The 24,292-nt window shown below is 37.3% G+C and overlaps 2 protein-coding genes across 2 annotated transcripts; both read right to left on the bottom strand.

Moving 5' to 3' along the window:
* Nucleotides 1-1,344: 1,344 nt before the first annotated feature.
* LOC143606145 (uncharacterized) lies at nucleotides 1,345-4,759 on the bottom strand. Its single transcript, XM_077082015.1, has 2 exons — nucleotides 4,047-4,759; nucleotides 1,345-2,080 (listed from the first exon to the last, which is right to left on the bottom strand). Exons 1-2 carry the CDS (start codon nucleotides 4,757-4,759, stop codon nucleotides 1,345-1,347), a joined length of 1,449 nt encoding a protein of 482 aa, XP_076938130.1.
* A 6,809-nt stretch (nucleotides 4,760-11,568) lies between these two features.
* LOC143607016 (R-linalool synthase QH1, chloroplastic-like) lies at nucleotides 11,569-14,321 on the bottom strand. The gene is made up of 5 exons (XM_077082611.1): nucleotides 13,985-14,321; nucleotides 13,677-13,895; nucleotides 12,377-12,515; nucleotides 12,058-12,306; nucleotides 11,569-11,753 (listed from the first exon to the last, which is right to left on the bottom strand). The coding sequence occupies exons 1-4, from the start codon at nucleotides 14,296-14,298 to the stop codon at nucleotides 12,085-12,087; spliced, it is 894 nt and encodes a 297-aa protein (XP_076938726.1). The 5' UTR covers nucleotides 14,299-14,321; the 3' UTR covers nucleotides 11,569-11,753; nucleotides 12,058-12,084.
* Between the last annotated feature and the right edge of the window lie 9,971 nt (nucleotides 14,322-24,292).

Genomic DNA, 24,292 nt, shown 5'->3' with positions numbered 1-24,292 from the left:
CTTAGCTGATTTTTATCTAAAACAATATTAGAGATTGAAGATTAGTCCCCAACACAATTGCACCATTTTTCATTACCGAAATTCAGTAGCCATTAACTTTCCTTCAAAAAAAATTTATATAGTGCACACATATTTTCGGTTGAAATTTTGTCTCACGTGAGATTAGCAACCAATTATTAGTTACTAAAATATGTTGCGTAAAAATCAGTCCAAGTTACTATTGGTAGTCCCAGATACTATTCAGGGCTGGCCCACGAGTTAGGACTTTAGAGCATTCCCAACGGGTTCTTCATACCCATCTCCATTTGTAAAATTTAGAAAAATCATCTAAGTAGCTACTCCAATCCATTCCTTATCTCCTAACTTCATTTCTAACTTTTAGTGAAATGGTATAGGAGGCCTCCAAATTTATAGTATTGTCACAACACTCCATTTTCAACTACTCTTTTATAAATATCTTACAATACTAATAAAAGAAAATGTTGAAGCTTAGGTGTCAAGCCTACATTTCTTCTAATTCCTAATCTTTCATCTCATTCATTCTAGCTATTCATGGGTCATGGGTCAAAACCATTTTGTCAAGTGGGTATTAACATAGTGTGAATTTTATTCATTATTGAATTAAGTTTCATTTTAATACTTGAGGTTTGACCAATTACACAACTTTAATACTTTTTTTTAAAAAAAAAAAATTCTTGACGTTTTCATTAAAACCATGCTATTTAGTACTTTTTGTTAACCACCCGTTTGTTTTTTTTCCATTAAATCTACATTAAATTAATTTATAAGTATTTTAAGAATCACAATTGAAATAAAAGATCTAATTTATTTTTATTATTTGACAAATTCCGTGTAATACACGGGTTGAAAAGCTAGTATACTATAAATCAATTTATATTGAAAATGATAATAAGACAAAATAACTATGAGTTAACATTATAAATGGAAGAAAGAGAAAAAATAATAAAAAATAAATATAGAGATGAGAATGAAGAATGTGTTTGGAAAGATTTTAAAAAATTATGTATAAATTAAATAATTTGTGCTGTTTAGTTAAATTTTAAAGATAAATATAGGAAACCCATTGAGAATGCTCTTAGGTCATACTTAATTAAGACCTTTAAATCCAAAAGAAACATTATATATAGCTATATTATAATAGACAGAGTAAATTAAATCAAATCACCTTAATATTAAGAATTATTAGAAATATTGATGAAAGGAAAAATAAACTAATGTGCATTTCTGTAAGGGTTGTGTTCATGACTCGAACCCATACCATTATGGTCACATAACAACTTATACGGTGACTCCAAATCAGCCCCAAATAAATTATTTTGCGTTTCAAGATCCACCGGTTACACATCCATTAAAGATCTCAACAACATCACCTTGTCCGACTCGATGCCATCTAAACGAGTGATCTTCTTCCATCACATTTTGTTTATATATGAAGAAATATCCTTCTTCTGGTAACCTAAACCCCACCCCTTGATGTCTTACCTTCTCTAGCTCCTTTCTCAACTCGCCCACATTGCTCGACGGATTCACCTCCAACCTGATCTTTTCCCCACATTTCGACATCACATACACCTTCATTTTCTTCATATTTAAACCACAAAGAGGCGGTGCTTGTGGCGGTGGCGTTGGTGGCTTAAGTGACATATCCACTTCCGAACCGTCAACAAGTTGGCACTCATGCAAACTCTTGTGATCATGCAATTCATTCCCATTTGCATAAACAACCATTCTGCTTAATGGGATCCCTTCCAATTCATTCATCTTCTCTTGAATCTTTAGAACCGAATCATTCATGTCCATTTCTATTAACACGCCAGACGGGTTCACAATGATTTTCATCTTGTGGGACGAAGAAGGCGAATGAGTCTCTTCGGTTTTGACCTTGGTGGTGGCTTGTGGCGGCTGTTGAACATCAGTGGTCGTGGTGATAAGCTTAAGACGTGAGCCGTCTAAGATATCGGACGTGTGAATGTTGAGATCGTCGGGTAGGGGTTTTCCATCAAATTTTAGGGTTTGTTCTTGAACAGGAATGCCATGGTACTTTGCTTGCGCATTTAGTCTAGTGTGTGTTTTGCTTGTGCATTTAGTCTAGATTTTTACCGATTCATATGGTTTTGATATGGAAATAATGCATGAAATTGTGGTCATTTATTTTCTTTCTAGTTGTAGCACATGCCACTAGTGTATATTTCAGGAGAAAATACGATGGATGTGTGGCTCTCCTGATTTTAAGATTTAAATAAAACAAAATAATTGTTAGAATTCTACTTTTAAGCTAAATCATACTAATAAAGTGGTGGAGGCATGGCAAGAGATAATTTTACTAGAACGTGTATCTTTTTTTAGTTATTTTGTTCAGTTAGTTCCCGAAAAACGTTTTAAATGTGTTATGATTGTATAATTTTGATGCTTGCACATTTTTTAGTTCAAAGTTCAGATATGGTTTTAACTTGATTTTTTTTATCTTAGTTAGGTTTAGACACGACCATTTGCGAGAATTTAAATACCTTGACCGGGCCAAAATAAAAAGGCCCATATGCCTTAACGAAAAAATTTTATTCGCTAATGTACATGAATAAAACTTTTATCGACTGATTGATATATTATAAGCAGAAACCATTTTGTGCATGCAATTATCTCATAAATCATTGCAAATAAACTTATTTTTAACATAAAAAACATATATATGTAATATGTATAAAAATGTTTGTGCCCCCAAAACTTATGTGATACGGCCGATGGTGTGGCTCGCACACCCTCCAAGCCTCCCATGGGTTTAGAAGTTCCCGAGTTGAAGTTTTTATAAAGAGTCGGGATTTAACATAAAAGTATTGCAATTTCTTTATTTAACAGATAATCATGTTTGGGTTTGTAATACATATTAAAGTCTGTTGTAAATTAGTTATTATTATTATTAACCTTAGACCTTCGTGCGAATTAAGGTCATCATAAAATAATCGCTTTTTCTTTTTTTAATATTTTCACCGGCGAGCATAGTGTGAAAGAGATGTTACTGTGTTAGCTACCCGTAGAGGGGGTAAATCTTCAAGAAAAAAGATTAAGAACACACTGAAATTTTGGAACGATTTTCTTATATTTCAAAATGAAAATTACAATGCTTTAAATAGTAAAAATTCCTAAGATGCACTTTATTCTTCTAACTTGAAATCAGGAAACGTGACTAACTGCTACAACTACCTACATGCATGCAAAATCATGGAAACATGAGATTACTTCCTAAATTAATGCTAGGTGGTTGCTGACTCAGTTCCTTGGCTGCCACGAACTAATCCAACAAACGGGCTGGTGCTTTGATGTCTCTAATGGGCCGGGTTGATGAGGTTTGGGCTTGACCCATTGTTATATGGGTCGTATCAATACCCACCCCGTCAGAAACAACCTTGTCATCAAGATTGGTGATGGTAACGCCAGGTGATTTTGGAGATACTGTCGGGTGAGTGCCCGTTAAAGTGACATTGTGTTCCTGGTGACGAAATTGGAACGATGGAATTGAAAAGTAAGCTGTTATCGGTCCCAAAGAACGAAGCCAGTCGAAACCCAAAATGAGTTCGTACCCCTTGAAAGCCAACAAGAATATTGGAACATGAAATGTGGTGTTATTCAAAATAATTGGAACAGCCGGGCAAAAACCTGCACATTGTAGGGGCTAACCATTGCCCACTAGAACCGGAAAGGGTGGCGTTGGCTGGATGGTCAGGTTGAGCAGCGATGCAACATGAAGTTGTATGAGGTTATGGGTACTACCCGAGTCGACGAGAATGTTAACCGGGTGAGCATGAATCAAACCGGTGAGTTTCATAGAAGTACTAGTAGACATCCTAAAGAAAAGTGTCGGCGAGATAGCTAGGAAACGTGGAATAGTAGGGTTATCCTCTAGCAACGGAACGGTGTTATCAGTTGAATTTTCAGCCCCATTATCAATGATGAGTAGAAATTGTGGCGGATTACATCGGTGACCCGGCACGTACCGTTCTAGATAACGGAAACATAGGTCGGCTGCTCACCGCTGTTGTAACTGCTCCGGCGAGAGTCTAGCTGTAGGAAGGTTCAAATTGGTGGTAGAAGAGGCAGGCACCGATGCCGGCGAGGCTGTGACTGGGGTTTGTAGAAGAGCAGATGGTTTAGTTGACTGAGATGTTGACGGTAACGTGGACGTCGGGACAATGGCAGAAGCAAGTTTGTCCTCGACTAAACGGGCTAAGCCATAAGCATCGTGTAGTGTGGTGGGCTTATGAATAGCTAATTCATTTTGAATATCCCAACGAAGGCCGGAAATAAAACAGTTTTTGAGGGTCTGTTGGGATAGACCTACCACACGGTTGCTTATCTTCTCGAACTCGGATGGATATGCCGCTACTGTGGATGATTGCTTGAGTTTAAAAAGTGCAGCTTCGTGATTTTCATACGAGGAAGGCCCGAATCGGATTTCCATCTCTCTCTTGAACTCTTTCCAGGTACCTAAAAGATTATTGTCATCTAGTTGTTTGTACCATGAGAGAGTGTCTCCCACAAAAGAAAAGATGACAAGTTCGACTCGTTCCTCGTTTGGTGTTTGAAAGTAGTTAAAGAAATTTTTCGCTTGAAATATCCATCCGAGGCAGTTTGATCCATCGAATGAGGGTAAGGTGATTTTTGGTTTACTGGGGTGGCGATGATTCTGGTTGTGCGGTTGGCGGCGAGGGAGGGGAGTGGTGTCGGGGTGCTGGTTGATTACCATCGGTAATGTGGTCTGTAAGTAGATCGATTTTGGTGGTGAGTGTTTGGGTGACTCGGATTAGCTCGGCTAAGTTATTAGTCGTTTCGGTGGAATTGGTAGATGCGGTGGTGGTAGTGTTGATTAGAATGGATAATTGTTCGGCGACTGTGGGTGAAGTTTCATCGGAAGAAGAGGCTCCTTTTCGAGGCGGCATGGTGAAGGCTTGAGACGAGAATGAAAGCACCAATGTTAACTACCCGTAGAGGGGGTAAATCTCCAAGAAGAAAGATTAAGAACACACTGAAATTTTGGAACGATTTTCTTATATTTCAAAATGAAAATTACAATGTTTTAAATAGTAAAAATTCCTAGATGCACTTTATTCTTCTAGCTTGAAATCAGGAAACGTGAATAACTTCTACCACTACCTATATGCATGCAAAATCATGGAAACATGGGATTACTTCCTAAATTAATGCTAGGTGGTTGCTGACTCGGTTCCTTGGCTGCCACGAACTAATCCATCAAACGGGCGGGTGCTTTGATGTCTCTAATGGGCCAGGCTGATAAGGTTTGGGCTTGACCCACTATTATATGGGTCGTATCATACTGCATACCTGATAGCCTTAACGTCAAGGCCGGAGTGGTGATTAATGCCCATGAAGGGTTCACATCAGCATTAATGTCCCAAACATTAGAGTAAACTGTATGGTCAATGTGATAAGACCATCTCAAAATAGAGGTGAAGCAAAGAAGGAATGAATGAGGGAGAGAGAAATCTTTAAGAGCGGGGCCAACACTTATATCAGAATTAGAGGACACGGAAGAAAAAAAGTATCGGAGGACATCAGCATTAAAGTTTACTTAATCGGATTAGGGTTTGGGAAATCCTATACGTCAATCGGTTAGTTAGTCGGGTTAGTTTAACGTTTAGTTTGAATGGTAGTTAGATGCTTGCTTACGAGATTGGGAAGAACACCGGTTCTTGGCCGGCCAAGTTCCGGCGATCTATAGGATATAGGAGATGATACAATCCGTCACGTTGAGAACTCTACGTGGAGGATTGATTTTTTTATTTACTATTGATAAATAATTAATATAAAGATTGAGAACTTCGAGGATGAGATTGCACAGCAGCAGCCACAACGGAGGCAGCGGACACGGCAACCGCCGGCACCGATTGTGGGGGATGATGTGTTGGTAGGTTACCCACACACGCAGTTTGTGGTCGGGAGAACCGAGCACAACCGGTTCCAGCAGCTCCGGCTTATGATGCCTCGGCCGAATATCATCATATGCCAGGATTTATTGAGACTGTCGGTGCGACAGATAGGTTGAAAGAGTATATCGGGGAGGATACGCCGTGGTCGAGGCTGTTTACTGATGACCGTCGTTTGAGTCAATCAAAAACCTAGTTAAACTATATAGATAGGATAAGTAAGGTATCATATCCACCAGGAGTATGTGGTCAATGTATTCGTGTAACAGATTTCTAATTATGAAGTGACTCGTTTTTAGTGCTGATCACACAAGCAATTAAGTTGAATTTAGAGAATTAAGCAAACAAACAAGTAAACGAGTTTCAATCAATTAACAAAGCAAATCACACCCGGGACTTCAAGTAGGTAACTTGTAGTAATCTCATGCAACCTAACAGATTAATCATTTAACGGTTAACTACATACTGATCAACTAGACAAAACCTTAGGCAACAATAATTGCTTTACACACGACACTGGTTATCAAACGGTCCCTGCCAGTGTGACTCAGTTAAGGGCAATTATATGCTTTGTCGTATTCAACCTAATCAAACAACCATATGATCAATTATTATAGCAATTGGTAACTAATCGTTCAGATCAACGTAAACCTAAACCGATTGAACACACAGAAATACTAAACATCAATAATCATAGATTAACCATAAACAGTTATACATAAATGTTCTTAGTCACATGAGGAAACCGAAATTGTTACAAACTTTACATCCCAGGTATGATTCGGAGAAGACTAGCCGAGCATCGTCATCGATAGATCTTCAATTATGATGAGGAAGGCTATTAGGATTGATCAAGAGATGATTGATAGCCATGGAATTCACCCAAAATCGCCTAATAGCTGCTGCTGGTCGTCAATATTGATTAGGGTTCGGAAAATAGAAGATATAGGTCAAAATCCGTTTTTTCACGTTTTTTAAGACCATCGCGTATCGCGATGGGCATAGACCCTACCTGTCGCGTACCGCGATGGCCATAGACCCTACATGTCGTGTATTTGGATTCATCTCGTCGAGAAACCCAAAATTCATATATTATGGCTCCCATAACTCATTTTCTAGCTCAGGATATGCTCGTTTTACTTCAAGGTCGCATTTTGTCAACCCATCTTGTTCAGTTTTAGTATTGGCTTATGATTTCTCATCCATACTCTTCCCGAATCCTTGTAACACTTCCCAAGACATCAAATCATGCTTTGGTCTTCCCGAGATATCATTCCATGCTCGTACAGGTCTCGCATTTAGCATCTTTAACGATCAATTACCTTAAATACAAAAGCACGTATGAAGTACCTAAGTTCAAACAATATACTCAATAAAACTACATAATTAATACACTAATATATATACAAAATACCCGACCATCATTTACCATGAACCACCCCGCGCAACGGGAGCTTACGCTAGATATATACTCTACATTCCGTTTCAGGTATTTACTTTTCACTTATCTCGTCAAACTTGATTTACCGACTACCGATTATTTAAATATATTCAGAAAATTGTTAATGTTATTTCAGGCCACGGGCAGCGGGCGAGTCACATGTGCGGATGAGAGTTCCGGGCTTGGAGGATCATTCATGAGAGATTTGCTTCAACATGTTATAGGTCCCAAAACTACCACTCGAACGGTTTTTCTCTTGATAAATGTGTCGAGACAGGTGGGTGAATTCAAACGACCGAACATAAATAAAACATAAAGATAATTGAACGATCTCGTTGTAGGTTAAAAGATTTGATATATTAAGAATGAACCGACCCACCGAAGGTGAGCTCCCCTTGAGTGGTGATTTACATCATACAACACACTAAAATAAACCCATAAAGTCTCTATATATAGTAAAACATAACATATTCTAGAAGCCTTATCCCGTTGAAGCTAAGCGTGCGCTCCCGAAGCTCTCGTTTCGTGTCCGATTTCCTCGTCGGCTTTAATTATTCAGTTGACCATAAAATATATAACGGATTTCGTAATTTGATATCGCAAGCCAATAATATTGGCCTTACAATCACCCCTTTGGCTTGTGATATCAAAACTTCGTCGAACCGTGTCTCACATCTTCACGAATCAACCTAATAAAGCCAAAGCCTCTTCAATCAACCTCTAAAGGTATGATCCACCGGGGACAACGGTCAAATGAACAAAGCTTGTTATTTCCTCTTTAATTCCAAATTCGTATCCAATTTGTTCAAAGTTTCTCAACTTCTCGAACGTCTCGAAAATAACATAGAAATAACATGCTTTGAACACGGTCCAACAATAACGAAACTCGAACATATTTGACTTTTTTCAGTTTGGTCAACCCCAAACGACAATTATTTCTTGGCCCAAAAATTATCTTTGTTGAACAAGCCCAAATTAAAATAGTGATCCATCAGCCCAATAAAATAAAGAGTAGCAAGGTCTACTTGTGATATGTAAATTGGCCCCAAAAAAAAGTGTTGTTGGCCCATACCAATTTAATGAAAGCCCAGCCCAAGACAACATTAAGAAGTATCTAGTAGCAAATCCTAGCATCACTTTTAACAAGCAGCATCCGTTATCCATATTGTGTTCAGATCTGACCAGCCAGAAACCCGCCAGAATCCGGTGAATTGTTGTAATTTTTATTCGAATCTTGTAGGAATATTTGAAATATAATTAAATTTAATAGATATTGTCACATTTAATATTGCATTATAGTATCTTAAGAGCTGTGAGCAATCAGTTCACGCCCCGATATTTTCGTCGTAGGTAGGGATTGACAAATAAACCCATGGGTGTGAAACAAATGAGTATCCGTACCAACATTGGGATCTTGACGGTAATTTTTAAATCTTCACAAGTAGGATTAAAACCTATGAAGTTGAATTCAAGAGCATCGCACATTCCTATGGATAAAGAAGTTAAAGGCAATAACACATTTTCCACCAAATTACACATTTATTCTATTTTGTGATAATACACATTTATTCTATATTGAGGCTGATCGACATTTCATAAAGGATAAATTAATTGACAAGGGGATTTGATGCAGGACATCTACTAATTTAAATTATAATTTTTATTAGATTTTAATATTTTATATTTATCTTTTTTTCCTAGTTTATCTATACTCTATGTAATATAAATAGACTTATGAGGTTTATTGTTTAAGGGTAAAGTTAAAAATACAAAGGAAGACAAAAATGACAAGTGTGAGAAGGATTTATGACCATACAAACAGTGAAACAACCCCTTAAAAAATTCAAAAAAATAAAAAAGTAAAAAATCATAACTCAAAATATAAATAAAAAACGAAAAAAATTTAAAAAACTAAAATGTTTCCGCCATCATTCCCATTAAAAAAAATTAAAAAAATGACGAAAAAACACAATGCCGAGATCAAAGACACAATGGCGAAAATGAACAAAAGACACAAGTATAACTAAAAATGACACAATAGATCGCAAAATATAACACAATGCCGAACAAAATATATCACAATGTTAAGTAACATAACACAATATAAAGAAAAAACGATACAATGTCAAGAGAAAGATGCACAATCAATGATGAAAACAAACCCAAAATATAATATAAACAAAAAGACACAACGACTTTTTTTACTCACCGTTGTGGTTTTTTTTAGAACGAGAAAGACGGTGGAAACATTTTTTGTTTTTACTTTTTTCGTTTTTTATTAAATTTTGAGTTATGACTTTTTTATTAATTTTTTTTTTCAAATTTTTTTGAGGGGATTTTTGTGTGGATAGAAATCTTTCTCATATTTGTTTCCCTTTGTAAAATAACTTGACCCTATTGTTTAAATAGTTATTAATTAAGTTCGATTATAAGAACATCGTTCTTGAAACCTTTGGTTCTATTTATCGTATTTGATTAATCATGAGTCTCTCGAGCCATTGATCGCTTCCAAAACTGCATCATTTGGTATCAGTGATTTTGGTTCTCAAATGGCTCGACGTGATGATGAATACTTGTTTGCTCGTAGATTCGCTGCAAGAGGAAACATCATAAGTATGTTTGATTCGCGTGCCCAAGGTAGAGATTGGTATTCTACTAGCAGAGTCGCTGCGAGAGGCAGCAGTGAAATCCATCCCGACCCGCTGGATCTTAAGATCGAACGACTATGACAACGAGTCCACGATCTTGAAGAGATCCAACGGCTCCGAAAACGAGTCCGTGATCTCGAGTTACAACGGGAGATATGCAAGGCGAAAATAGAGTCGAGCACTTTCTGGGACGAATGTGACTACGGAGAGCAGCAACTGTCGTCAACCACCTCTGTTTGACGAACCGATCTATCACGAGGGTGTATCGGAAGATGGTCCAAAGCAATGTTTTAAAAACGGTATTTTACTTGTACCGGATTGGACTAAAATATGGTACAACCGGTTGAACCGGGTTATACCGGATGATTCAACCGGTTGAATAGTTTACCTTATAATTCCCTGTAAATGTAACTTCAATTAAAAAATAACCAAAAAGTAAATAATTCCATAACAAATAAGTAATCAAAAAGTTAATCCATATTAAAAAAAAATAATGCAAAAGCAATCAATTTTAAAAAAAAATAGTCCTAAAGTTTACGCGTTTGAATGTTAATTGTTGGGTTAGAAGTAATTTTGAAAAAATATGGGCCGTATATATCAAAAATTACTCGGACATAAAACCGGTTTGCCGGTAAAAACCGGTATTTTAGACAAAACCGCCGGTATGATATTCTAGCAAACCGGCTAAAAATAGCGGTCTCAAAATACCGGCCTGCTGTGCAAAATCCGGTTTGAACCGGTTTTCAAAACACTGGTCCAAAGTTTGATGAAGATGGAATTGATTTCGTTGAAGATAAGTATTAAGGGGAGGAGGAGTATCATTCCAGTAACGATTTATCTATGAATCACCTCCCAAATATGACGAGTATGAGGACGAGGAAGAAGAAGAAACCGAGAATAAATCTTCGATGGTTTCTTCATATAAGTTTGATTATAAGAACAATGTTCTTGGAACCTTTAGTTCTATTTATCGTCTTTGAGCAATCATGAGTCTCTCGAGCCATTACTCGCTTCCAAAACGGCATCAGTTGGTATTAAAGCGATCAATGGCTTGAGAAACTCATGATTAATCAAAAACAATAAATAGAACCAAAGGTTCCAAGAACAATGCTCTTATAATCAAACTTAATCAAAAACTACTTAAACAATAAACCGAATAAGCCTATTTATACTAAATAAATTATAGACAAACTAATAAACAAAATAAGCATAAAATATTAAAAGATAATAAAATTCATAATTTTGACAGTTCATAAAAGAAAAATTAATTGACAAGGGGAAGATATACCACAACAGTATCAGCACTATGTAGTAAGATATATTGGTTACTAGGATGACCTAGCATCTTATTTTATCAACGAAGTTAATTAACTCTAATCTAAGTGTAAGATACATAAAGATTATTCATAATTATATCCCTTAAATAGGATTAAACAACAATGATAGCACATGAGATTTAATCATGTTTGGACACCCATGCCCATCTCCTTTAACATACATGAACTGTGTGATCCTACAGCCATTCATTGCATTGTCAATAAACTCGTGTAAAAGCTGAGATTTAGCACTCTCTCGTTCTTTGTTAAGTTTCTTCCATGTTTTCATAATTAAGTTTTTTATATGTATTCTAGCTTCATCTTCGGTAGCACCACTCTCATTCATGTAACACTGGATCGACTTTGGGTTATCCCCTCTTCCCATTTCATCCTTAAACAAACAAGTGAATAAAGAGTTGAAGCTGTTAATTTTACGTTGTAAATTTCAAAAAAATAAATGTGTGTGTGGGATCGAGCAAACCGGAATATAATCACAAAGTTATATACTCCCTCCGTCCCTTTGAAAGTGTCTACATTTCCTTTTTAGTTTGTCCCATTACAAATGTCCACTTTCAAAGTTTATAGACATTTACGAAGCAAAAAATGCAATCGTTCAAACTTTCTTAAATTTTGTGTTTTTCAAACCTGACACTTATAAAGGGACGGATGGAGTATTAGCTTATAAAAATTCTTACTGAGGTTGTCCCCAAGTCATCAGCAAGTCAGCAGATGAGCGATGCATGGCGAAGTATATTATGAGATTCTTGAAACCACTGAAGGATCTCTTGGGTTGAACTAAATGATGTTGAAAACCTAATATGAGTGAACACTAAAGGAGCTCCTACCGAAACCCAAGCATTGTCCAAGTATTCTTGGAGTGTTGGCACATGTCCACTATTGTACCACCTTGCTTCAACAATGTATGACTTGCACAAATCCTTCCACTACGATATTACCATCCATAATTAGTACCCATTAGAATATTGATATGATAAAAAGAGATGGATTAATTACTGTTTTCTTTAGGTACGGAAGGATGACGATTCCTGAGTTTATCAATTTGTCATATGTGATCTGATTTATTGTGTTGTAAAGTCCAAGGAAACATATCTTCATATACTCTGGCAACTCTTGGATCACATTGACATCCCATCTAAGAATTAGAAACCTTTTAGTTCTGATATATATGATAGAGAATGAGGGTACGCTCTAGGGTGTTCAAAGTCGGATATACGAATATTTCGGATAGTGGTTTTCACTATCCGAATCTGTATCCGAAATTTTATGATATCTGTTAGGATAGTGAAACATATATCCGATTCTGAAAAAGAATAAAAAACTAATTCATATTAAGTAGCCAGAGAAGAACTTTAGATCTGGACATTTCAAAAAACTATTCTTCATGCCGAACTCAAAACTAAATGATGGCAAAGTAGCAGACTAGCAGGTCATGATGAACGACAACACAAACACGATGACATCGAACAACCATGAGGCACAACTAAAACCAAACAATGAATCTGGTGTGAGATCTGAATCATTGGAAGTCGATTACCGTTGAGGCATGTCAGAATCATAGGTGGATAACCACCGTCTAGTCCAGGGCCGGCTCCGAGAAGGCGGAAATGTTTTTTGGACCTTAAGTGAAAGAAACATTTTATTGGGTTTAAATAATTTAATTTTATATAAAATTAAACCTGGTTATGATTTGAATTGTTTAAAAAACTTTTGTATAAAAATAAACTTAAAAATGCCTTAAATAAGACTAGAACCAATAATCTTTTGGTTAGATGTCATACCTCTTTGTCACTAGACCAAGCTAGTAGTCATGTAATTGTGTTGAAACATTAATTATACATATTTATTTTTCATAAAAACATATATTTAAAAAAAAATTCCGGGCCTAGCGGGGTGTCGGGCCTCTGGCCATCGACTACCCTGCCTCCCCTCATGGCCGGCTCTGGTCTAGTCGTTCACCACTCACCAGTGTAGTTCGATAACCACCGGTGATTTGCGTTTGATAGCGGCGGGGAAGTGGTGAGATATGAATGACGACAGCAGCGACATATGTTAAATATAAAAAAAATATAAATTAAAAATTTTTCATCACCAAAATATCCAAATATGAAAATCACCATCCGAATCGGAATCCGAAATTTCGAATATCTAAAATTTCGGATAATTCGAATATTTAGGATACGAATTCGGATTTTTTGAACACCCCTAATACGCCCCACGCGGCCACACATGTATTTTATTTTTTTATACAAGAAAATGCATATATTAGCGTGCATTTAACTATTTAATTAAGTACCTGTTAATAACATCCGTAAATTGTTCAAGTTCATCTAAAGTACCATACACATCATAGATATCATCAATAGTAGTAACCATGGCTGCCATCTTTGCAATATTTCTCCTTCCATAACTAAACTGCGGTAGGTAATTAAAACCTACACTCCACAGAATACACTCCACCATTCTGTCACGAGCAAAGGTTAACTTGGTATCCCAAGATATATTTCTCCACCACCTATCATCAATTTCACATTTAGAAGTATATATTTTGGTGATTCTCATCACCAACGTAAGTAACAAGCAGCGGGCGGGTAGAAACGATACCTTAATGCGTGTTTTAGATCATCGATATAAACAGCCTGAACCATATTAAAATCTAGTTTTGCAAGCTCAATCAAGATGGGATTCATGTCAGTTTTATTCTCATATGCATGGATAAACCACTTTGTCTCTACTCTTGGCACTCTCCAATGTAGTGGAACCTCCAATGCATGACTTACAAATGATGATATACTCTCATCCATCTTGTCTTGATTCTCTTTGAGGTATTTTGCTGTGAAGTCTCTAGCATCGTCCAATATGCTTTCATCCTCGAATGAATGATAAGAAGCCTCATACAAATTCAACACTCCCATCATATCCTTGATTAAGTGCGGCTTAAGATCTTGAGTCTCGTCCTTAAAATTTCTTTTGTTTAGAGGGAGCTCCTGCTTAGAGGGAGTTGGATAATAAAAATTAAAAAATTTTGAGAAATTGATCCGACCTTTGGAAAATGATAAGAAGTTGTCTTTAGTGATCCTAGCACATGAAAAGAGTAGATCAAAAGCCAACAAGATCATTTATTAATATGTAGATAGGCTTAACATATGAGTAAGTATCATAGTGATATAAACTTAAATACTCGCCTATGCTAGTGATTACAATCTTATGAAGCGGTTGCTGACTCCAAAATAAGTCATATCGATAAAGGAAAAAATATTAATAGTCAGTCATACACGAGCCCGTTAGTAATTGGTCACAATAAAAATTATTTCTTGCTTTAAACTCAAATATTGAAAAATCAAAAATTATTAAAGCATAATAACTGTAAAATGCTCAAAAAGTGTTCAAAAATCAACAAAAAAAATGTTGATAATTTATCAAAAAAGGGGTATATTGGAACTAAGTGACGTGGAGCAAACAAGTAAAACCTAAACACTTTGTATGAAGGCTTGTAAGTCCGGATGACATGTAAGTCCATGGTTCAAAAGAAAATTTGCAAAAAGTTTATGTAAGCTCAAAGATGTTTTGATCAATCATTAGGGGGTCGGAGTCAATTCGGAGAGATACTGATGAACAAAAACTATGTATGAGGTATGATGGAGTTTGTAACATGTTGGATTAACAGGGGACCGCACAAGTATCGTGCCTAATTCATACCTTAACGTATCACAGTGAAATTAAAATACCTTTCAAGTTTAAAGTGGACCAACATATCTACAATCGACTTTGGGTATTTGGCATAATAATATCCAAATAGAAGTGAGATCTAGGACATTACTGATAATGTGATTCCATGTCGAGATCTTTCTCACCAAAAGTATTTGATGCATGATTCATGTAAATTAATTAATTAGTATAATTAATATAATATTAATTCCATTTTTAGTTCAAATTTTAATTTTATTTTATCTTATCTTTAAGTTTTTCTTTTGTTTTTATGTACATATTAAAATTACTTTCACTTGTATTGCTTTAATTTTATTTTCTTATTTAATTTTTATTTTTCTTAATTTAATTTTATATGTCATTTTATTTTTAACTAATGTTTATTTCCAAACTTTATTTTTATGTGTCTAGTTAAAATGGGTTAATGTTTTACAACAAGGTCCTTTATGCAATGTTTGTTAAGTGTTGACTCGACAAAAATATATCTTGTATATATTTAAAGTGTCTGGATTCGGTGGGTAATATTTTGCGGGTTTAAATTTGTAAATATTTTCGAGCGTCGAGAGTGTAAAATCGTTCATAACTCGAGATGTTTTGACCTTATCGCGAGATAGGCTAACCCTATATATAGGGAAATTCAAAATATCTTTCATTTTTATCGACTTAATTTTATCCTATACTTTTTCTCTCAAACCTCTCAACTCCACCGCCTTCAAAGTTTCAAGATCTTCTCCCATATCTCAATAACAGAACACAAATTTGCTTCAATATTACTCTTAAATCATCAAATCATCATGGATATGTTCCCCGTGGTAAAGCCTTCACGCTTTAAATCCATGTTTTATGACTCTGGACTCATGAACAGTTTACGCTGGAACTGTTCATGTCCGATTGGGTGTCTTAATGTTACTTTATGTTATATTTGTTGTTATAACTTCCTTGTTGATATCATGAGGAGTCTATGTGTTGATTTAATTGAGTTTTGGTTGTGTCTTGTATAGTTTTCATATTTTTAGGGTTTTTCGGTCTTGTTTGGATATAATAAGCCCAGAATTAGGGCTTGAATATGGATAAAATTGCACAGATATTCATGCCACATGAACATAAACCCAGAAATATGCATAAGGGTTGAGGTTATGATTTATGAAGTTTGAGTAATTGTATTCGAATGCATACCTATTCAAATAGAAGAAACTGTGTATTCGAATGGCATGTGTATGCGGATTGGAATATGTTTGAATGAGGCATTCTATTTACCTTGATGTGCTATATGAATTCTTTAAGGAGTATGTATTTGAATGAAATTTGTATTTGAATGGTCATCTGATTCGAATGACCATTCGATTCGAATGAATTTTAACTTGAAAAACATTATCAAGTCTGAAAAAGGAAGACCAAGTGTTATATATTCGAATGAAAAATGATTCGAATGGACAAATCTCAGAAATTCCTATGGACCAGACGTTCGAATGACCATTCGAATAGATTGAGAAACCTAATATTTCCTAAGGACTGGACAGTTGAATGACCATTCGAACAAAATGATAACCTCAAACATTCCCAAGTGCCATCTATTCGAATGGCCATTCGAATAGAAAATAAAGTCTCCTGAAAGACTAAGTGATGAACGCTCGAATCTCTCTTGATTAAAGAATCAGATGCAAAAGATAAAGAAAATTCTAATATAATAAAGAGTGTATTCAAATCAAATGAAAATTGTATTCGAATCGAATGCTCATTCGATTCGAATAGAATGATCATTCGATTCGAATGTTCAACACTTAGAAAATTTTCAAATTGTTTTGACTAGATTACACTTAATATTTAAAGAGCTTTCCTATACTGATTCGATTCGAATAGTCATGCCTTAGTGGTTTCTGTTATGTCTTCACAACTCATTCGATTCGAATACAATGGACTTAGACAGTTTTATGTGTTAATTTCAATTTTTGTATATAAATTCGTGAAGTTTTAGTTTAAGTTTGTTTTGCTTTTAGTCCACTGTTTGTATATAATTGTTATCCTTTTACTCAATTATCAACACTAATGTTCCTTTGGTGTCTTATAGGGTCATAATAGCTCTTGTACCTTGGAGATCCCAAGAAAGAGAAAGTTTAAAGTGTTCATTTCTATGATAAAGGGATTACAAGAGTATCCTCTATCCTATGCAATCACTGTTGATCCTAAAATTCATTTTTCTTGGATAGAACAATTCTAGACTAAGGCAAGATCAAAGAAGGGCAGTTCTAGAATCACTTCAGAGATTGATGGGCTAAAGGTGACAGTTACTGAGGAAGATATTAGAAAGGCGTTGGAGATAGAAGATAATGCAAATGACCCATGCACCATTTTTACAAAGGAACAAATTGCTGACTACTTGGAAGAAATAGGATATGATGTCAAGTGGTCAACCCGTGAAAAGAAGCATCTATCTGTTTATTGGAAGCTTCTATTTCACATAGTTGCTAATTGTTTGTCCTCTCATAAGGGTGGTTTTGATAAGCTCAACGCATATTGGGTGGGTGTGATGTTGTCTTTAACTCGGAAGAGGAAGTACAACTACTCTCAGCTATTCTTTAAGTATATACAACAAAACGCACTTGCCAATAATCGAAGATTGATGTATCCTAGGTTTATCCACCTGATATTGGATTACCTGCTTCACGACACACCCAAGCCTATGCATACTTGTAAGGCCCCGTTACCGGTAGCCCTACTTTCGTGTTGGATTTACTCATAAACGCAGTTCTAAATATCAGAGTTAATTAAAACATTCGCGGAATATAAAAGCTTTCATAAAACATTTCATAATAAAACACGTCTTGTCTTAAAACATCATTTTGTCTTTCAAAATAAACGAAACATTAAACTTAAACGTCTTGAGTCTTCCGATGCCAGCCTCTTATTCAGTGCCACGTGTCTCCTCAAGCGAGCTGCCTCATCCTACTCACCTGCGTGCATACTAAAAGTCAGCTACGCTGAGTGAGTTCTAGTTAATCATACAATGCAATACACATAAACTTATATTCTTTCATTCATACTTTCATACTTTCATACTTTCTTTTGTATTAACTTACTTTCATATCTTACGTTATAAAGAGCATTACGCCCTACATTCCTCGAGTATTATTAGGGCTCGGTACCCTCCTTCCTCGAGTATTATTAGGGCTCGGTACCCTCCTTCCTAGAGTATTATTAGGGCTCGGTACCCTCTTTCCTCGAGTATTATTAGGGCTCGGTTCCCTCTTTCCTCGAATATTAGTAGGGTTCGGTTCCCTAGTTCTCGAATATTAGTAGGGTTCGATTCCCTCTTCGTTACCGTACATCCATCCTTTCCTGCTTTTATTAACTTTATCACATTCATACACATAAGCGTACATATCATACTTACCTTATACTTAGCGTTACAACCTGACAGTACGTGCAATATCCGAAGACCGTTCACGTACCGTCAAGCCATCATTCATACATTTCACATTATTCACATAAGGCATACACTTATCTCTTAGGATAAGCGTATTAACAAACATATCGAGTATGCACACAGCCCCGAAAACATAACACATAAATGGGGCTAGAAACTCACCTGAACACGGTTACGTTCACCGTTAATCGTAATCCCTTTCTTCAGTTGTGCACGGCTGACTGTATAACAAGTATACGTATCAATTAACTATCACTTCTCATATCATCTTTCTAGTCTTAACTAGTACCCACAACGAACGGGGGTCTGGGGGCAGCGCCCCTGGCAGCGGGGTCTAGGGGTGGCAGCCCCTAGCAGGGTCCAAGGGGCAGAGCCCCTGGCTGGGGTCGAGCTGCCAGGTCAGCTTGGAAAAATTATATTTACATTAACTGTCTTAACACATTTTCCATTAGGTTTTTAATTTATTTTCTAAGCGAACTTAACTTTAGGCGAAGTTAAACCTTAAGCAAACTTAACTTTAGGCGAAGTTAAACCTTAAGCGAACTTAACTTTAGGCGAAGTTATCAGTTAGGCGAACTTGGCCTTAGGCGAAGTTATCAATTAGGCGAACTTGGCCTTAGGCGAAGTTACTAGTTAGGCGAACTTGGCCATAGGCGAAGTTAAGCCTTGAAGGCGAAGTTAAGCTTTGAAGGCGAAGTTACCGTTTTGAAGGCGAAGTTGCCCAGTTCGCAGGCGAAGTTGCCCAGTTCGCTACGGGTTTGGTTTTTATCAAGCATTTTGGCGATTTTAATACCCTTGTTATGGTTCGACATCACCCACTAACGTTCCCTAACCATTTCGTTCGTATATATATCCCGTATAAACTATAAAGCTTGGATCTTTAAGCTTAAGGACATTCAATAAAACATAAACTTTAAAGGTCAAGAACATACCTTTTGTGCTCGTTTGGATCTCGTTTAACTTGTTTAATCACAACTAATCGTTTACTCTCTCTCGGATCTTGCTCGTTTATGGTGTGGGTGTGTTTGGAGTGTGTAGAGATTATGATGGAAATGAAATGAGGGTTTAGGGTTTTAGCTTGGTTTAGGGGATATTTATATCCCTTAAAGCCCATGGACCTAAGGCCCATTCTCATTTAACCCATCTCAATTAATCTAAGTCCATGATCCGTTCTTTACTCGATATTAATTAATTAATAACGATAAATCACTAAACGTAACTTTCTTTATTCAACATTATAAATTTTAGGATGTTACAATACTAATGAAGTTGATGAAGAGGAAAATGAAGTTGAATATGTTGAGCTATTTCACGTGAAGGTCATCAAACAATCCGCTATGAAGCTATCCTTAAGCCTTCTAGTAGGAGTTCCTACAAATACAAGGGTGAAGAACCTGGTGAGAAGCTTGGCCAATTTGAGGAGACTGAAACAGATAGTGAGGAGACAGAGATATAGGAGGAAGATGATGATGATGATGATGATGATGATGATGATGGTTAGGATGAGGGTGATGATGTAGAGGAGGAAGAACAGGACGAGCCTGTTGATGAACTGGCTGGTGAAACTGAAACAGAGCCGGATGTTGATGTTGTGGTAGAAGGTAGATCAAAAGGGAAACACAACAAGAAGAAGAGGAAAGCTGGTAAAACCTCTAAGAAGCCTGCTGCTGGTGTGTTGATACTGAGGAAGACGAAGAGGAGCCTGAGTGTCCACTTAAACGGTTAAAGAAGGTCAAGGACTCCAAGAAGTCTTCTCCTTCTAAAGTACCTCATCTTAAGGTACGTTTTCCTTCAATTTCCGAGATGATGAGTGACTAAGCCACACAAACCACCACCATTCCTGACCCATACATAGGATCATCAACCACTCTGGCCAAAACCATAGAAGCCCTCCAAGCCGAACAAATCAAATTTACCAAAACCCAAACCCCAATCTCACCCAAAACCAAGTCCAAAACCAAACTTAAGTCACCACCCAAACCCCAAGCCAAATCTAAGACTAGGATTATCCTTAGACCCAAACCCAAACCCAAACCCAAACCAAAGAAAATATCCTTTAGAGACGAACCCATCACTTCCCCTGAAATCTCACCAACCCGCTTAGATGAACCAATGTCTTCCATGTTTGATGACATTCCCATCACCACACAAGCCGAAACCTTCACATCACCTAGGACCCCGCACCAGTTACCTCACCAACTTACCTATTAACCTCTCCAATTAGAGACACTTCATTCTGGTCCGCTACCTCACAACATCCATCCAAACCCAAACCACCACATCCACCATAGAAACCACAACCACACCAACCAGCCTACCACTAACCACAACCACACCACCAACCTACCCTTAACCTTAACCACATCATTTCCTACCTTAACCCTAACCTTACCCATACCAACCACACCACACTCAACCATATCAACCGCACCTCCCTCAACCCTTATAAGCCCTGTCATTGCTGCCACTCCCATCTCAAGTGGGAAATCGAAGAAGTCACCAGTGTTTCGAGATCCTGTCCTCAATAGGATTAAGGCATTGGAAGAGGCAAATGAGAACCGTGCTAAGCGGGAGCTCATGTTGATCAAGTTTCTTAAGGATCAAAAAGCCATCAACCAAGAAGTCACTCGACAATGTGACGCTCTGGCCGATCAGTTAGCCACTTTACAAGAACAACATGACATGGATCAAGCCAGAATTTTAAGTCATAAAGATTGAATTAACTTGTTGAAGCAAAGAATCAACAACCAGCAACACTTGATCAACAAAAACTCTTCGCAAAATGTTGATCAACACGTTGGGTTAGAAAAGCTTGAATCAAGTGTTAAAAAGCTGGAGACTGATCTTCCTTCGTCTTCAACATTTGCAAGTGAGTTTAGAAGGAAACTTAATCCCACCCTTGATAAAGTGTGGATCGAATTTGAGCGTTTGGGCTCAAGAGTCAGTGGGTTGGAAGGTGGAGAGAACTGGGATGTGAGCAGATTGTTGGGTGAGAGCGTGAGGCTGCGTGATTTGATCGAGCAGATGGAAGAACAGTTGGAGGAACAGCGCGTTGAACAAGGACGTGTGAATGAGTCCTTGGTTAACCAATACCTTGCTGTTATGGAGGTGATGCGGTTAACTGGTGAGGATGTGGAAAATCTAGCGATGCATCTGATGGAAACCTTTCGAGGGTTTCTTCATGTAGCTGAGCCAAGGGCCGAGCAGAGCGGCCGACGTCAAATTGTTCTTGCTGAACTTGCCACAGATGCCGAGAGGGTCAGAACTCTAGGAAACATTCATTTTCCTCTACATAGGTGAACCAAGAAAGGATGGTGGTGAAGGAGGATCTGTATCAAAAGCTGTTGATGATAAGCATGTTGAAGTTGTTGGAACCGTTGTCGGCACTGAAATTGTAGCTACTACTGAAGCTACATCTGAGCAGGTCAGTTCTACAAGTTCACCACTTGTTGCACCCATCACTAGTGCACAAGTTAGTTCTGTATTTACGACTGCCTTGGTTACTTACGTTCCACAACAACAAGAAGTACAAGGTGGTGATGGTGATGATGGTGACGATGATGAGTCTGATGGTGAAGACAATGATGATAACAACAACGATGCTGAGGTTGAAAAGAAATATGTTGATGATGACGACCATGAGTATGACAGTTTCGACGAACCTCGTGGTGGTAATGGTGGTAGTAGTGGTGATGGTAGTGGCAGTGGTGATACCACTGGAAATAAGGTGGTTGATGATGAACCGCCACAGGAGGCTGAGAAAACACTGGAAATGGATGTTGTTGCTGAGGCTGAAATCGCCTATTTATTTAACGTTTGTTCTTTTGCAGGTACCGTTTCACCAGTTGAGAAATCCGTGGAAGTAAATAATGATGATAGTGATGATGGCATCAACTACTCTCCTAACCCAGACACTCCGGTTAGAGAAAATGTTGAGCCTACCGTTGAAGAACCCGTTGTTGATCCAGCTGCCAAGCCTGCTTAACGAAAATCAGAGAAGTGCGTCAAGCGTTCTGTGTGAGCCGCATGGCAAGCTTAAGATGGAGGTCAAAGTCGTTCCATGATGCTGATCTTATCCTTTACGAAAAATGGCATAACGATAACAGAAGATGGGCCATCCAACGTGCCAACGGAGATCTTACATATCTGTCCTATGCAGATATGCACACACTGTCTGTTCTTGATATGAACCATTTCAGACGGGCAGTTGGTGGAGGAGAGGACGAGAAGACTTTGTAAGGATGGTTCAAGTGTTTCCTCAAGCGTGGATGGAAGAAAGATTATCCAATATTTCCTCTCAATCCTGGAAGAGCATACAAGTCAAACGAGATCAATCCAATCACAAACAAGCCAGTGAAAGGATGGAAGTACAGGATTCCAGAAGACCATGGAGAACCTATCTTGCATGCCGTTTGAAGACAACTTTCTTTACGACTTCATCTCCTGGAAATTTGACAACGACACAAGAGAGGTGATTATTCATTGCAAAAGTACGCATCACCTCAGATTCTTCAATGAGCATGAACTGTCGGGCTTTGGAAAGGAAGATCTGCTCAAACTGCATGGATCTCCTTTGTGCACAGTTGAAGATGTGCGCAGGGACAATACCGACGCCATCGTGGGCAAGTTCAACAAGTTTGTCCGTCTGCTTGTTAAAAAACAGCCATTTGACGATCACGAGGTGTTTGAGTACGAATACGAGTCCGAGTCCGAATGAAGACAAAAATCAATAAGACAAATACTAAAGACTAGAGGAAGATTGTAAGGCCCATTTCTAATATTAATCTTTGGTATTTGTAACATGTATTTTGTTTATATTTTGTTAAGTATTTCTATTTTATGTTTGGGCCATAGGCCATATATACTTAAGCCCATTGGGCTAGTAATATATATCATATGTGCATGAGAGCACACACTATATAATGTGTGTGCATCTCATACACATACTAACCTTTTGTAAAACCTATTTCTCTAACCTACAAACTATCTCCTTCTCTCTTCTTTGTTCACGGCAATAACATACAAACAAGATCGGAGATCTCGGTCCTAACTAGTTGTTTCCGCCAACTAGTGTAGAGGTTGATCCAAGATAACTAGTAATAGTTAGTTTGTTGTTAGATCCAGTCAAGAGACCTACAACACATATAAGGCACATGTATTTAGGAGTTCGATTATCAACTCAAGTGTTCCAATAAAAGGGTGACATAGACCTATCAATTTAAAAAAGGAATTGGTTTATAAGTTTACCAAAATAAAAACACAATCATGGGTGCTTGAATTACAACAACACAGTCCACAACAAACGGATCATGAGATATTAGCACGGTCTTCATTCGCATAGTCCAAAACTCATATCCCTCACCTTTAAAGACTAGAAGTGGGTTTTATGGTACATTTTATGTATTGCTTGCCCATGAACATGATGATTTGCCGAACCAGAATACTCTTCAAACTTGCAAAAACTAGAAGCTCTAATATCAAGAATGTTGGATCATGTTTACACACTTATTTAATGTGGGAACATGATGCTTATATTCATCACATACCAATGTTTCATATAGCCAATTACAATGCAAAGGAAAGAAATTAATAAACGAAAAGGAAAAAAATAAAAAATAATGAACTTTAACTTAATTAATTCATGGAAACTTCACTCTTTGACTCGCACACCCTCAAGATTCGGACATATTGACTTAGCTTCCTTGTCTTGACTTTATTCAACCACCCCAGTGGCTGTTTAACTCCAATCTAAGTGGTAAATGCTCAAAGATTATCGACAG

This window comes from Bidens hawaiensis, unplaced genomic scaffold (assembly GCF_021521415.1).
Source record: "Bidens hawaiensis isolate Kalapana, Puna unplaced genomic scaffold, B.hawaiensis_p1.1 tig00002123_1, whole genome shotgun sequence".
NCBI lineage: Eukaryota > Viridiplantae > Streptophyta > Magnoliopsida > Asterales > Asteraceae > Bidens > Bidens hawaiensis.
Note: the sequence above shows the minus strand (reverse complement) of the source record. Positions and strands in the feature narration are given on the sequence as shown.